At 51.5% G+C, this 16627-nt stretch overlaps 1 protein-coding gene across 2 annotated transcripts; it reads right to left on the reverse strand.

The window, feature by feature from the left end:
• Nucleotides 1–140: 140 nt before the first annotated feature.
• C2 (complement C2) lies at nucleotides 141–12095 on the reverse strand (the record flags this gene model as incomplete). Of its 2 annotated transcripts, XM_084228637.1 has the most annotated exons (18): nucleotides 141–519; nucleotides 655–704; nucleotides 854–980; nucleotides 1171–1262; nucleotides 1345–1421; nucleotides 1529–1694; nucleotides 1812–1923; nucleotides 2007–2101; nucleotides 2222–2362; nucleotides 4715–4804; nucleotides 6257–6397; nucleotides 6942–7080; nucleotides 7501–7631; nucleotides 7823–7921; nucleotides 8000–8173; nucleotides 10927–11112; nucleotides 11685–11891; nucleotides 12044–12095. In XM_084228637.1, 18 exons carry the CDS (start codon nucleotides 12093–12095, stop codon nucleotides 346–348), a joined length of 2253 nt encoding a protein of 750 aa, XP_084084763.1. In that variant the 3' UTR covers nucleotides 141–345. The 2 variants fall into 2 exon arrangements, with proteins under 2 accessions (XP_084084763.1, XP_084084764.1); XM_084228638.1 differs by lacking the exons at nucleotides 10927–11112; nucleotides 11685–11891 and having other exon boundaries at nucleotides 12050–12095.
• Between the last annotated feature and the right edge of the window lie 4532 nt (nucleotides 12096–16627).

Raw genomic sequence — 16627 nt, forward strand, 5'->3', positions numbered from 1 at the left:
CAGCAGGTCCCTGACCTGCCTTGCTGCAGTTCCTGGAATCATTCCGGCCTTCACCTCCCTCATGGCCAGTTCCCAGGCAGAGGCGCAGACAGATGTGGAAGTCATTGATTTTATTAATTCCATAACTGGGAAATTCCCCGTCAGAGTGAGAGTGGAGGAAAGCCAGGGGTGCTGACAGGACCTCTGGAGATTCCCCAGGTTGGAGGTGCTGCTCCCCAGAGGCGGAGGCGGGATTCACTCAGAGCTAGGAGCCAGCATGGGTTGAGAGGCCTGAGGGGAGAAATTCTCAGGCAGAGGAGGCGGCTGGCAGATGCCAGCGGGACCGCAAAGGGCCAGTGGCCGCCCTCAGAGAGGCAAAAAGTTGAGGACACCTTCCAGATTCTTCCTCAGCCAGGGCTGCAAGCGGAAGAGGTTGATGTGGAAATCTCGCGGGGGCGGGATTCTGTTCGCAGGTGCCCTCTTGCGGGAGTTGGGAGAGGATTCGCAGGGGTTGTAGAGACCCCAGCTTATTAGGCCCACCTGCACGAAGGAGCAGATGGGATAGGAGGCAGCCGCAGCCCAGCTCCCAGCCCCAACCTCGCTGGCTCCTTCAAAGGCCTCGCTTGTCCCTCTAAGATCCTGTAACTCCAGTCCTTTGAGCTTTACCCTTCTCACCTGAAAAAACCGGAATCTCCGCTCAAGGAAAACTGCTCCCCCAGATTCTCCTGCCAGGAAGGAGAGAGATAGGAGACAGTGTTACCCCGACTGGCCTCCTCCCTGCCATCATGGCAGTGCCCTTCCGCCCCGTGTCCTGGCCTCTGGGCACAGGCACACCCATGGCTTTCACGGGATTTTTAGGGGGTGGGGGTCTCACCCTGGCAGGGATTGTCATCGTTCTGAGTCCCGCTGCATAGGAACTGGTCTGTCACCACCTCTGTGACATCTGTCAAGCCAGGGAATGAGGTTTGGTCTTGGGAGACGGCCTTGATACAGTTCGCCCTCTGCAATGGGGGTGGAGCAGAAGAGAGGGATGCAATGAGCTGACCCAGCGACACCCGGCAGGCCAGCTAGGCCTGGGAGGACAGGTGTCTCAGGGTCAGATGAAGAAAGCAGCTGGAGCAAGAGCAAGAGTCGTTCCCACAGGGGAAGCCCACCACCCACTCCCCAGCACCTCAAGCCCAAGAGCCTCACCTCTGTCCCTGTCTTGAGGTTAATATTCAGTCTGCTCCCATCCAAGGCCACAAAATGAGCAGGAATGCTCAGTTGGTTCAGAAGTTCACTCTCTGCAGTCAAGGAGAGGGGGTGTTGGTGCTGTTCCCCCAGACTCCCACCCCAGCTCTTGCCCCAGTTCCTCATAGCCCTCACCATGGTTTCGGCAGGTGCTGCCTGGGGGTCTCCGCAGAGCCAGATTGGCCTCCACGGTGCAGGGGAGGCAGATGGGTCTGGGAAGAAGGCAAGGGTCACACAGGCCTGACCTGGGTATCCCCTTCTCTGGGACCTCCCAGAGCACTCTCCCCAGGAGGGCGCCCTCCTATCGCAGGCCCCGCACCTGGCATGGGTAGACATCTTTACTTTCTGAGTCAGCTTCAGCAGGGCAATGTCATCACCATAAAACTCCAGTATTCCCTGATTTTTTTTGGCACGAGCATTGAACTCCTGGGAGATCACTGCCTTCTCAATTTGGAATTCTTTGCCCCTCTGGGAGTTAGGGTCCCCTGGGAACAATATGGTGAATTAGACTGGACCAGGGCTCCTGAGGGGACCAGAAGCCAGGGGCAAGGGGTGAAAACTCCGGCCGTGGGGCCAGAAACCTGGCGTGGGCCCTGCCTTACCCACGTTGACCCTCCACAGGGACTGGTTATCAGCAGAGTTGAAGCAGTGGGCCGCTGTCAGAACCCACTGGTCCGAGATGAGGGAGCCCCGGCAGGTTGCCTTGCTCTTGGGCTGCAGGGGAACAGGTGATCTTCAGGGATCGCCCATGGCAGCTCTCACCCCTGGGATCCAAGCCCCATCCCTCCTCCTGGTACCTTAATAGTGACATGCCAGGGTGCCCTCTCCTGATCAGAGGCATTGGCTGACATGTTCCCCACCCCACAGATGGTGTCTGTGAGCTTGGAGACATCTGTGGGTGTGAGGAGCAGATGGGGAAGGACGTGGGTGAGGGGTAGGGTGCGCAGGCCAGCCTGGGCCCTGCTGGGTCCTCACCACCCAGCCCACTCCAGGGAGGACGCAGCGGACTCACCCAGCATGTGCTCGAACACCTGGTGCAGAGCGTCTGCATCCTGCAGGATGAAGGCATGCCTCTCGCCATCCTTCTTGGACCCCAGATCATTCAGTTCTTTCCAGTCCACATCTATCTTGCCCACCCCAATGGCATAGATGTCTATGAGGAAAAAGAAACCACCAGATGCGTGACTGAGGGCCTGCCGCAGGACAAGCTATAATTTGGAGTCCATCCCATCCTACAAAGTGAATCGCTACCCCTGCTACCTCATTTCCTACCATTACACTATTCACTCTCTTCTAGTCACACAGCAATTTGAAGTCAAATTTGCAGACACCGTCCCACCTCAGGCCCATTGCACAAGGTGAACCTCTCTGCCTGATTTCCTCCTCCCCCAGACTGTTCACCTGATTCACTTTCTTACATTTTTAAGTCAACTCAAATGTCACTGTCTCGACAAGGCCTTCCCTGGCCTCCCTATTAAAACAGCATGCCCTGGGACTCCCTGGTGGTGCAGGGGTTAAAGTCTCAGCACTATCAAGCTATTGCCAGCCATTGCGACATGAGTTTGATCCCCTGCCAGGGAGCTAGACTACATGGCATGGTAGACATCTCCTGTCTCACCAGCTGCTCCCCTCAGTGGTGCATTTCAGTAAATACGCCAGTTCTGCTTCCCACTTTTGTCTCTGGTGAATCCTCTCACCCCCCGCACCTCTGGTCTGCACCCCAGTTCTTGTATGCATAAATAAATCTTTGAAACAAACAAACCGCATGCCCAGCCATGGTCATCACTCCCTGCTTCACCTGTGCCTGAGCACGCATCGCTGCCCACCGCTCTATGCACATTTCTTATGCACCTGGTTTAGCCAATGACTGACACCCTTATGAGAAGGGGAAATTTGTGCACAAACACAGAGAGAATACCATGAAAAGCAGAGAGAAAGCCGGTGATGTGAGAACAGAGGTGCTTGGGTTATCCTGCTACAAACCAAAGAGTTGGGGGGGGGGGCACCGAGGGCTAGCAGCAGCAGGGAAGTCTCTTCCCTAGAGCCTCCAGCGGGAGTCTGGCCCTGCCATAACCAGAAACATGTGCAGCAGAAAAATGTGTCTCTGTTGTCCTAAGCCATCCATGTTTATGTAAGTTATTGTGTTATCCTTAGCCAACCAGCACACTGCCCCTTCCGAATGACACCCCCATGCCAGCAGGCATTTCGGTTTTTTATTTCACAGTCGAATCCTTGGCTCTATGTCTGGCCCAGGAGAGGTTCTCAGAAAGAACTATGAAATGGCTAAATGGATAAAAAGAATTCATGAGTGTAGAATGGAGGCAAAACCAGATTGGGTCTTCTTCCATAAAATGTAGGTTCTGGGAGGGGAGGCCGGAACCATCTCTCCCCACTGGAGAAACTGGGCCCACACAACCTCCCAGGCAAGCGTGGGTAACAATCAGAATCATCCAGGGTGGCCAAGAGAGTCCAGTCTTCTCCCACTCCTTGGCCGCCTCAGGGCCCGTTTTTGCTCCCCGAGGGCCCTGTGTTGTGTGAAGCGAGAAGACACTCAGCTAGACTTGAGGAAAGTCTTCCCACAGGAAGCCATCCAGTGGGCAGTCATGCCTCATGAGCTCTCTTTGCACCATTTCCCTTCAGTTTCTGTTTCTTTTTCCTGAAGCGTTTTTCAGCATTTAATCCTGGCCCAGTGCTGGTAAGGAATTAAGGAGTTTGGCTTTTGTTTTCCTTAGGTCAGAGTTGTAAAGAGGACAACAGGGGAAAGGGAAACTTGGAAACACACAAACACCTGGCTTCCCTTGGACTTCTATTGAAATTCTCTTCTGGTCAAAGATCAGCACAGGGGGCAGGGACCCAGTGGCCTAGGGTGACGGATAATGGGTGCTGTGTGTGGGTGTGGTGTGGTGGCTTACAGCTGAGGAGGTGTGAACCTATTCCCCTGAATTATATCTAGTGTTGTTAACAGAATAAAAAGTAAATAAAAAGACTTTCCCTTATAAAAATAAAAAGTTGAGTGCAACCCTTGTTTAGTCTGCACCTGAGGACTTGTGCCTTTCTGCAGCTGGCCCAGCTCCAGTTAGACACCTGTGCTGCTGAAAGAGGAAGTGCCAGGGACGGTCCCCAGGAGCAAGCTGGGCCTCTTCTTCCTGAAGAGGTTCATGAACCTGAGGGGTTGGAGACTGCGGATGAGGACTATGAGGAGGAGGCTGACCTTGACTTTCTCTGCACCAGGCAATATCTGAGCACTGGCCCATTCAGCCGGGAGGGGAGTCCTAGTGCCATTCCTCTCTGACAAATGGAACTGCCCAAGCCCACAGCCCGTGGAAGATGAGGCCAAGGTCTCACTCATGGGCAACAGTTTGACACTGCTGCCTTCACACAGAATGATGCAGCGGGGGCGGAGGGGGGGAGCATCTGGATAGGAAGAAAGATGCTGGAGCCCATGGCTGAGGATCTTGTGCCCCTATGCAGGGATGGCATGCAGGAGCGTGGGGCAGAGGCTCACCTAGATAGTCTTCCCTGTTCTGGTGGATGTTCAAGATCTCTTTGATGTTGTCGACAGCCAGCTTGGGAGAGCCACCCATGTTGGACTTTCCTAGGACAGGAGAGAATTATTCATCTGGGTGGATGTGTCAGGCTCCCACAGCCTGCAGCAGGGGAAGACACACCCTGGCCCCCCACCCCTGCTTCCTACTCAACTTTAAAGATATGTTTTTTACTGAAATTCTCTACAATCCAGGCACTGGGCCACGAGTCTCAGATACTTTATCTTATTTAACTCTCATAAAGCCCCAGGAAGTATGGGTGCCTTCATTTTTTAAAATTTTTTTAAAGATTTATTTATTCATGCCTACAAGAACTGGGGTACAGGCCAGAGGTGCGGGAGGGTGAGAGGATTCACTAGAGACAGAGCTGGGAACAGAGCAGGCAGACTGATGAAACACACTGCTGAGGGGAGCAGCAAGTGAGACAGGAGAGGTCTGCTGTGCCATGTGGGTAGCCCCCCGGCCGGGCGGGATCAAACCCGTGCTGCAGAGGCTGCAGACAGCTTTGCAGTGCTGCGCTCAACCACCTGCACCACCAGGGAGGCCCTGCCCTCATTTGATAGACAAGAAAACTTAGTTCTGGAGGGATTATGAATTTGGGGGCGGAAATCAAGTGATAACTGACAGAGCCCAGATCCACTCCACAGGCCACCTTCTTGCAACATCATTGCTTGGGATCCGTGCCTCCCCACCCAGCTCACCCTAGGGGACCGCTCAGGTGATGACAACCACCACCATTTATCATCACAAAGCAGCAGCTCCTGCCCACTTGTGTCCATGCAGGAGTCTCTCTTTCCTTGTTCCCCTTTCCTTAATAAACTTGTGTGCTGGATGAATGGGAATGCTGAATTCTTTTTCAGAGGACCCAATCCTTGCCCCCAAATATATACACATATAATCACAAAGCACGTCCATGAAAATCTGTGAGGAGTGAAGGGAAACTGCTATTTTCATCATTCTTGTTATTGGCACTTCTGTCATTGTCATCAGTACTGTTTCCACTCTAGAAAAGGAGTCTGTGCTGTGGGCTTCCTTGGTGGCTTAAGGGGCTAAGTCTCAGCACTATGAAGCTATCCGCAGCCACTGCAGCATGAGTTGGATCCCCGGCCAGGGAGTTACCCACATGGCACAGCAGACCTCTCCTGACTCGCCCACTGCTCCCCTCAGCAGTGTATTTCAGTAGATCCACCTGTTCTGCTCCCCACTGTCTCTGGTGAATCCTCTCACCCATCCTCCTCCCACACCTCCGGCCTACACCCCAGCTCTTGTATGCATTAATAAATAAGATAAATCGGAAGGAAGGAAGGAAGGGAGGGAAAGAGGGAGGGAAGGAGGGAGAGAGGGAGGGAGGGAGGGAGGGAGGGAGGGAGGGAGGGAGGGAGGGAGGGAGGGAGGGAAGGATCTGAGACCCAAAGTGGCAAAAGGAGAAAGAGGAGGCAGGTTCCTCTGTGTCCCTGTTCCTTCCACTCTGCCAGACTCACTGCAGAGACCGCAACACCCACCATCAGTCAGGAGGATGATGGCATGTCGGATTTCCCGCCAGGCCGCTGTGGTCATGCCAAGGCGGTCCATTTGGTTATTCATCATGAGAAAGACAGCATTCAGGGCCTCGTAAATGTTGGTCCCGGTTCCATTTTCATGGTCTGGAATATGCAAAGGAGAAGGGGTCTCTTAGGAACTTCATACTTAACCACTTGGGAGAAAGAAGTCGCTATTTCCCACCACCATTGGAAGTGCATCTATCAACTGGTTTGACAAACTCAGATCTTCACTATCCAGGCAAAGATTTGGTATCACTGCCCATTCCAACATTAGAAGACTTTCCCCCCATCAAGGCCACTCAAATCCCAAGATTCAAAAATGGGGTTTTTGAAGAACTTGGGGTGTCTGGGCTATCCTACCACCCCAGGAAGTTTTATAACGACATGAGGAGACTCATTTTGAGCCCATGTGGTTGGGGCCCTAGGAAGCTTGGTCTGTGGAATGTGCAGATGAGTGGGACATTAGAAAAAGCCACAAGTAGGTGGCAACTGTGACACCACCCCCCAACCCTTGCCTGACTTGGAGCCACCTCCACCTGGGACTTGACTGCCACCCAGGGACCTCACTTTCTCTCTAACTTATCCAGAATCCATCAGCAGGCAGGAAGCACTCGCCCCACCTCCCTTTGTCTGATGACAACCATACCTTTATAGTCGACGTTCTCCAGACTATAGAGCACTTCGGTCTCATCCTGGGATTTGCCTTGCAGGACAGATATGATGACTTTGGGTCTTGATGCAAAGGTGATAATGGCGACACTAACATTGATCTCAAAGCTGAAGAGCTGTGCAGGGCACGTGAAAAGCAGTGTGAGGGCCCCGAAACCAAAGGGGAGATGGTAACAGAGCAAGAAAAGGGCCCTGGAGGAGGAAGAGAGCAGGACCAAGACCCACTCAGTGGGTGATTCTGTGTACCCCTCTGTGAAGATCACTGTTCTAGATGAATTCTTAGCAGGATCTAGGCCTTGTTCATCTTGGTCACCCAACATAGTCCCTGACACACAGTAGGTGCCATTGTGGTGTTTTGGGAATGAAAATTAAGACCTTATAAATTGAATCTGTGATTCCTGGCTGGCATGCATATAATCTGGAAAGACTTCCTGGAGGAGGCGGGCTGTCTGTGGGATTCTAAGGAAAGGAAGGCAAGAGAGAAAGACAGAAGCCACAAGAGGGCTTCTTCTGCATGCAAGCTCCTATGTCCTGACCCTGTCCACCATGAGGTAGGCGCTGTCCTTGAAGATGTGAAAGTCTTTCGCCACGCTCTGAGAGGCATCCAGGAGCAGATAGAGGTTCAGGTGACCGGAGCGCTGGATTTGGATTTTGCGACCCAGATTTTCTGGGAGAAATGCGGAAGGGTTGGATTCAGATCACCAACTCCTACCCGCTCTCTTGCCAAGGGGGCTGGTCAGGCCTCCCACCCTCCCTTTCTGTCAGTGCAGCCCTACAGGAGCCCATCTAGGCTCCCAGGTGCCCATCCACTGCTCCAGCCCAGGCCCAGTACCTGCTGCCTCTGCCTCAAGCACTCACCGTCCTTCTTCTGGGTGGGATTGGTAACTCCAAGCAGGTGAGAGAAGGAGGTACCCAGGGCAGGGGCCACATCCTCAGGAAAGTCATAAGAGTAGGGCTCTGTGGAGAGAGTCGGGGATCAGCCGGGGCCAGGGGTGGGGTGCCCAATGTCTTGGGAGGTTCAGGGTGGCTACTCACGGCGGCAGATGGGCTCCGTTCCACTCCAGACCCCGTTACTCTGGCACTCCCGCTCCGCAGACCCGGTCAGCACCAAGTTCGAGGAGCAGCGGTAGCTGACCTTGTCCCCAAGGCCGAAGCGGGACCCTGTGCGCACCGCGCCCACTGAAATGCCTGGGTTGGGGCAATGGCCGGCTGGGAGCAAACAAAGGAAGGAGGTGAGCAGGGACCTTGTCCTGGGCTTCTGGGCCCTGCTCACCCACCCTCTTCCTCTACACTTCTCCTTTCCAGCCCCACAGAGCTATGAGGGTCCCTTGGCCTCGCCCTTAGGAGACTCCTCAGCTGTGCTTTCCAGTGATGGAGGTGGAAAACCTTCATAAGGGCAAAATGTTTAGAACTCAGCACCCACAGTTGTCAGCTAAAGTGCCCCCATCCCATGGGGCCTCCCTGGTGGCGCAGGGGTTAAGACGCGACCTTTGAAGCTATCTGCAGCCACTGCAGCACGAGTTCGATCCCCGGCCAGGGAGCTACCCACATGGTGCAGCAGACCTCTCCTGTCTCACCCACTGCTCCCCTCAGCAGTGTATTTCAGTCAGTCTACCTGTTCTGCACCCTGCTCTGTCTCTGGTGAATCCTCTTACCCCCCACACCTCTGGCCTGTACCCCAGTTCTTGTATGCATAAATAAATCTTTAAAAAAATAAAAATTAAAAAAAAAATAAAGTGTCCCCATCCCAATGCAAGTGCTCAGCCTATTCCCACTCCAGGGCCCAGGGAGCCCCCATATCCACAGAGAACATTCCACTTCACACCACTGGGCTAAAACTGAAAATGGGTAACTAAGTATCACAGAGGATGGGGGACAACTGGAGCTCTGCTACATGCTGGAGGGTCAATCGGGGAAACTGCCGGCCAGCCTCTGCTCAGACTCATCACACGCCAGCCTGTGTCCCATAATTCTGCCCCAGATAACACGCTGAAGGAAACAATGCAAGTGCACTCTGAGGTCACGTCCAGCACACTTCTAGAGGTGTACTCAGCCAGAAACTGGAAACAATCCACATGCCCTTCATTCAAATAATGGGACTGCACTGCGCTAAAAGCTAACAAAGTGCCATACACAGGGCAACAGGGATCAATCTCACAGAATATAGAGTAAAGGACGCCAGGTGCAAACGAGCCCATTCCGTATGATTCCATCTGTACGAGGTGTAACAACCTGTGAAACTCATCTACAGAGACAGAAGGCAGGGGAGGTCTCGTCCTCTTCTGCACACGTCTGTCATGGGGGTGGATATAAGTGTCAAAGATCATCAGGCTGAATACTTATGATTTAGGCATTTTACTGTAGGTAGATTATGCTTTGATTTTCAAATAAATTAGACTTGTATTTGAATAAATGGCTATCTGGCAGAGTTAATTACATTATTGTAGTTAGTCCCATTATTTGATATATGGCTGGGCCATGGGTGAGGCATGACTCTGCCATCTTTCAGATTCTGTCTTCTGTGGTAGGTGCTCAGAATCGTGATGCAGGAAGCTCCCCAAACCCACAGACCAGGTGGCTCCTGGGGACCCCTTCGGTCAGGCAGAGCCTCTCACCACTCCCAGGGGCATTAACAATTGTGACAAAAGTACATTTGGGGCCTCCCTGGTGGCGCAAGGGGTTAAAACACAACCTATGAAGCTATCCACAGCTGCTGCAGCATGAGATCAATTCCTGGTCAGGGAAGTGACCCATATGGCACAGCAGACCTCTCCTGTCTCTCCCGCTGCTCCCCTCAGCAGTGTATTTCAGTCAGTCTGCCCATTCTGCTCCCCACTCTGTCGCTGGTGAATCCTTTCACCCCGCCCCCAAACCTCTGGCCTATACCCCGGTTCTTGTATGCATAAATAAATAAATCTTTTAAAAAAGAAAAGAAAAGAAGTACATTTGATGTTTATCAGATCCCAGGGGCTGGTCTAGATAATCACTAATATGAACTTTTTTTTTAAATATCAGATTTTTTAAAAATATTTATTTATTGGGCCTCCCCGGTGGCGCAGCGGTTGAGCGCTGGGTTGCGAAGCTGCCCGCAGCCTCTGCTGTTCCGGTTCGATCCCCAGCTGCTCCGCGGCCACCAGAGGAGGGTCCCACATGGCACGCAGACCTCTCCTGCTGCCCGCTGCTCGCCTCAGCAGTGTACTTCGGTTCTTCTGCCTGCTCTGCTCCCCGCTCTGGCTCTGGTGAATTCTCTCACCCTCCCGCGCTTCTGACTATACTCAGTGCTTGTATAAATAAATAAATAAATCTAAAAAAAAAAATTCTTTAAAAAAAAATATTTATTTATTTATACAAGAACTGGGGTACACGAGAGATGTGGGGGTGGGGAGAGAATTCACCAGAGCCAGAGTGAGGAACAGAACAGGCAGAATGACGAAGTACACTGCTGAGGTGAGCAGCAGGTGGCAGGAGTGGTCTATGCACCTTGTGGGACCCTCGCCAGCGGCCAGGGATAGAACCAGCGCTGCAGAGGCTGCGGGCAGCTTCGCAGCCCAGTGCCCAACCACTGCGCCACCAGGAGAGGCCCAATAATATCAACTTAATCCACATGGCAACCCGATACGATCCATCGGCACCCTTACTGTCCCCACTTTACATATGTGAAAGTTGAGGCATGAAGAGGCTATGTAACCTGCCCTAAGGCTGTCAATGTCAGAGCCAGTCTCAGACCCCAAACAAGCTCCAGAGGCAAGGCACGGAGCACAGCACTCCATCTCCCCCAGCAGATCTCTGCAGCAGCCGGAGGGGGGGGGGGGGGGCCCTGATTTGCTTTGAGGCATTTGGAAAAGTGTGTGGGGACAGTGTGGGGATCTTCATGCTGGACCTGAAACTGAGCACCAGCTTCCTCTGGCTAGACTTCAGGGGGACCAGGGAGACCCCCACACCGTACCAGGCAGGACACTCACCGCCATTGTCACACACGGCCGTCTCCCCATCCCACATGCCGTTGGGGCGACATTGCCGGACCGGCGAGCCCCGCAGTGAGAAGCCGTCCTCACAATGGAAACTCAGGTTGCCCCCCACAGGGTGAGACCCCAGCCGTGGGGTGTACATGCCATTCTCAAAGGTAACAGGGGCTGGACAGCGAACTTCTGGAGGGAGACAGGGGGTGGGAACAGGGATGCGTGGGTACACCTGGCTGGGCAGCAGGTGGGGACGCTCAGCTTGCAGGCGCCAGGATCCCCGGCTGTTCAAAAAATCAGGCTAATGCACGCAAAATTGCTGCTTTTGGCAACTGGCTGAATACTGGCAATTTCACGCAGCAGTCAACTTAAGAGGCTGATAAATAGTCACTTCTATCAGCCCCTTGAGGCCGCCCAGCCCCTCCCCTGAGGTGCACAGATGTCCCATCAGTGGGGAACTGAAGGGGTAACACCTGGGACAACAGAGGATTCCAGGACCATCCAGCATTCATTCTGAGTGGTCAGTACCACGTGGTCAATTGTTAAGTTTTAAATATCCCTCTGGTCGTGCAACCCCACAATCTCCATCCAGCCTGCCTCTTCTCCGTGCTACGGGCAATCAACATTTTCTCACTATTCTGGAAATCAGCTTTGCCATCCCTCCCCCACCATCTAGTCACGCTAAGCCCCACACTGAGCGACCCCTAAATGAAGAGCTGGGTGGTTGCAGGTGGGGCCCTCAAGCCCGGCGGGAGCCTCACTTTTGCAGGCAGGCTTTGTCGGTTTCAACCGGGTGGCTTGCGGGGTCTCCCACTGTCCGTTTTTCTTGCACAGCCGCATGGCAGGGGATGGGTAATGGCCCAGGGGGCAGGAGTAGGTGAGGATACTCCCAGGAGCCCAGCCGTGGCTGAGGGTGAAAGTGCCACCGGAGATATTGACGTTCTGGGGGCAGGAAGGAGAGACTGCGGCTGAGCCTGTGGCGCAGGGACACAGAAATGGAGAGAAGGAGGAAGGCACAGATGAGACGCAGAGAGCAAAGGACACCGTCCACTTCACGTGGGAGCTTGACCTGGGCTGCTCCAGCCTTGGCCCTGGACCCCAACATTCCCCTCCACCCCACTCCTACCTGGGTACAAGGGCAGCAGGCAAAGGAGAGCCACCAGTGGGTGCATGGTGTCCACCTCTAGGACAGAGAGAGGCACAGAGCTGGGAGGGGAGAAGGTCATCTGACTTCCCGAAAACCAGAGCTGGCTCAGCAGTCACTGTACTTGCTGCCAGCCAAGGAAAGCCAGGGAGTGGCACAGGGGTGTCTTCTGTTGAGAAAAAATTATCAGGGGTTGGGGACCGAACTGAGAGGTGAAACCTGCCCTGTCTCCTTAATCCCTAACTGTTCATAGTGGCCTTAGATCTCCAACGTGCCCTCGGTCTCTCTCTCTCTCTCTCTCTCTCTCTCTCTCACACACACACACACACACACACACACACACAGTCTAAAGCACACAAGACATTCAAGATATTGCAACATATTTTATTTAAGTAAAGTTTCAGTTTTCTTTCTGGTTTTTCCAAGAGGATTTTATTTCCCAGAACCTGGGAGGGTATTATCTTCCTGAATATAAGCCCTCAAGGGACTAAGACTAATTTTCTTATAAATTCTGGATAAATAGGAAGAATCACAATCTTTTTCCTCCCTGCAATGCTCCCTCAGAGAATCAGGAGATAAAAATGAAATCAGCATTTAATTTCAGAGACTGTAAAAAGGTTTAGAACATTTTCTGCAGGAAGTCCAATATATAAAAATCCTCAGCTTATAAAATAAATAAATTTGGGATCAATCACTAAAAGGATCAGAAGTATACTTGAGTTTGTGGTGTGTTTTTAAATTATAACCTGCATTTGTATGAAGCAAGAAGCTAAGAAACTGTAAACTAGTGGGTTAGTCTCCCAGTCCTACAGGAATCTTTGATACTTTGTCAAGCAATGTGGGGTACAAATCAATCAATGAATCAAAAATTAAGATGAAAGGGGCCTCCCTGGTGGCACAGGGGTTAAAGACACAGCGCTATGAGCTTGATGCAATCCAAATGGTGCAGCAGACCTCTCCTGTCTCGCCCACTGCTCGCCTCAGCAGTTTATTTCAAGTCAATCCACTTGTTCTGTTCCCCACTCTGCCTCTGGTGAACCCTTTCTCACACACCCCCCCACACACACACACCTCTGGCCTGTACCTAGTTCTTGTATGCATACATAAATAAATCTTTTTTAAAAATTAAGATGAAATATCTCTGAAGGGATCCTTCAAGTCTGTGAAACTTAAATGACTGAACTAACTCCTCAGAAACACACATGCTCCAAGTGGAGCTCACCTGGGACTGCCTGGAGACAGGAAAACTGAGCACTGTCTTAGGATATAACTGGAATCTCCATAAAAAAGGGAGGGTCCAGTGCCTCCCTGGTGGTTCAAGGGGTTAAGTCACGGCACTATGAAGCTATCCGCAGCCTCTGCAGCACAAGTTTGACCTCTGGCCAGGGAGCTACTCATAAGGCACAGCAGACCTCCCCTGTCTCACCAACTGCTCCCCCCTCAGCAGTGTATTTCAGTCAGTCTGCCTGTTCTGTTCCCACTCTGTCTCTGGTGAATCTTCTCACACACACTGCCCGCCCCACCTCTGGCCTGTACCCCAGTTCTTGTATGCATAAATAAATAAATCTTAAAATAAAAAAAGGAGGGTCCATGTTCCCTGCCCTATCTAATGGGGATGGAGATGAGTGGCAAGGGGAAGCTTGAGATGCTGAAGAGACAGGAAGGGGAGACACTTGGAGAGAAACAGAGACACGTGAGGAAGGACACACTTGCTTTTCAGCTTTGGACCTGCAACAGGGATTTGGGGGACTTGGAGGAGACGCAAGGAGTCAAGAAATTAAGAGAAACTTGGAAGAGACAGGTGGGTGAGAGACCCCTGGGGAAACTGACAATGTCTTGATTTCCACTTTGATTTTGCTCCTTTCATCCCAAATTTGCTGGCTCCCTTTTCTCCCCTGTCCCACCAGAAGGTGCCTTAAACGTGGGACACCCTTTCAGGCTGCAGTGGCACTGCTTCAGGCCAACCCTGTTTGGCTGGGCATTTACCCACAAAGGGATGGATAACTTTGGGCATCTTATTTTTTTTTTAATATTTTCTTTTTCTTTTAAAGATTTATTTATTTATGAATATAAGAACTGGGGTACAGGTCAGAGGTGTAGGGGGTGAGAAGATTCACCAGAGAGAATGGGGAGCAGAACAGGCAGATTGACTGAAATACACTACTGAGGGGAGCAGCGGGCAAGTCAGGACAGGTCTGCTGCACCATGTGGATAGCTCCCTGGCTGGGGATTGAACTCATGTTGCAGTGGCTGCGGACTTAAGGATGCATCTTAACCCCTTGTGCCACCAGGGAGGCCCTGGGCATCTTATAAAGAAATTATTATCCTTTTGTAACAAGGTGGTCCCCAGGAAAAGGGGAGATTCCAGTTTCCCTGCCCCACCCAAGGAAGGGTGGAGCTGAGCAGGGAGGAGAAAGAAGCAAGGGAGGAGAATGGAGAAAAGAAGAAGTAGGGAAAGCAAGAAGACCTGGAGGAGGCACATGGAGCAGAGAGACATGTGAAGAAGCTGCACTTGCTTCTTAGTCCTAGACTGGTTGAAACAGACGTGGGTGAGAGAACCATTGGGAGGTTAACAATGGCAGCTTTTATCTTGATTTTGGTCTTTTCCTCCTAGATTTGTCTGGCTGTTTCTGCCCCTTTCCTAAATATGGGTCCCCATCAGAAGGTGCTTTAGAATTGTGACAGGCTTTTGGGCCTTAGTGGCCCTGCTTTGGGCCAACCCTGTTTGGCTGGGCATTTACCCACAAGGGAATAGATAACTTCGGGTGCTTGATTCAGAAACTTTTTTTTTTAAGATTTTATTTATTTGTTTGTTTGTTTGTTTATATAAGAACCAGGGCACAGGCCAGATGCCTGGGAGGGTGAGAGGATTCACCAGACAGAGTGGGGAACAGAACAGGCAGACTAACGAAGTACACTGCTGAGGGGAGCAGCGGGCGAGACAGGAGATGTCTGCCATGCCATGCGGGACCCTCGCCGGCTGGCCAGGATTGAACCAGCGCTGCAGAGGCTGCAGACAGCTTCACAGTGCAGCGCTCAACCGCCTGCGCCACCAGGGGAGCCCCAGAAACTCTATTCTTTGTCTTTTCTGTATTGCACACTGATTGCATTAACGTTCCTTTCCATTGAAGGTCTTACACACTAAAGTATGTTTTGTCTTGATGTGGCAGATGGTGGAACCTATTTAGAGCAGGCAGGTTTGGTGTTTCTGGGGTGCACCCTCCCTGCTCTGTAACACTTTCTCTTTTTCCCTCTCTATGCACAATCATTCTATTAAAGATCTTACACACTAAGAGTGTGCTTTATTATGTGACAGATGGCAGAAACCCTTTAGAGTATGCAAGTTTGGGGGTCTAAGGTGCCCTTCAGTCTGCCTGCTAACAAGGGGGTCCCAAAGCTGCCTCTCCCACATCCGGTATCTGCTCTCCCTCCTTTAAAGTAAGAGATGTTTAGTAGGACACACAGTCACCCAGCTAAGAACTACATTTCCCATCTTCCCTAACAGGTATCCTGGTTCTGGCTAATAGGATGTGAGTAGAACTGACAGTCATTCCTGTCAATAAAAGAGCAGTTTGTCCTCCCTGCTGAAATGGACATTTGATGGTGATTCAAGAGCACATTGCTAGGGATCACAGAACGAACACACAGAGGAACCCAGGCCCCTGGCATTGTACTGATGTCACACAAGCTCTACTCAGATAGTTACAAGAGAGGAATAAACTATCTTAAGGATGGTGGTTATTAGGGATCTTTATAAATATTCTGGCTTTGTCTCCTTTCAGTCACATTGGCAGGACTGAACTTCCCCCATCCACTGGTGGTCAAGGAAATGTGCTTGTAAGTGACATGTATCCCTTCTAGGGGGAGGCTGTAGGAGCCAATGCTGTCTGCATTATGCCCCCTTGGCATTAGGGTAACATTTGAGATGGCGGCTACTCCAGTCCCTCCCCAGTGACCAAAATGCAGACAGACTAGTAGAGCTAGAACACCCCAGACCATGATGATAAATGACTATTATCTCACAACTGTCCTGGATCACTTATACTCAGGTCATTTAAGCCATTCTAGTCTTTTAGAATATTTATTTTTTAAGATTTATTTATTTATGCATACAAGAACTGGGGGATAACCCAAAGGTGCAGGGGGTGAGAGGATTCACCAGAGAGAATGGGGAGCAGAACAGGCAGATTGACTGAAATACACAGCTGAGGGGAGAAGTGGGTGAGTCAGGAGAGGTCTGCTTGCCACGTGGGTCAGCTCCCTGGCCAGCAGGATATCGAACTCGTGTTGCAGTGGCTGGCAGTAGCTTGATAGTGCTGTCTTTAACCCCTGTGCCACCAGGGAGGCCCCTTTTAGGATATTTAGATAAATATGTAACTAATATATTTAGCCAGAAATCAACATGGAAGCCAAAGACAGTGCCCAGGGACTTGTGTTTTTCAGAACATAATCTAAACTATTGTAATAAAGAGAAACCAAAATACAGTGACTTAAATGGGACAGAAGTTTATTCCTCTCATAAATAATCTGGACCTCTAGACTTGGGCTAAACAGTCAGGG

The sequence above is a fragment of the Talpa europaea genome (assembly GCF_964194135.1).
Source record: "Talpa europaea genome assembly, chromosome: 2".
NCBI lineage: Eukaryota > Metazoa > Chordata > Mammalia > Eulipotyphla > Talpidae > Talpa > Talpa europaea.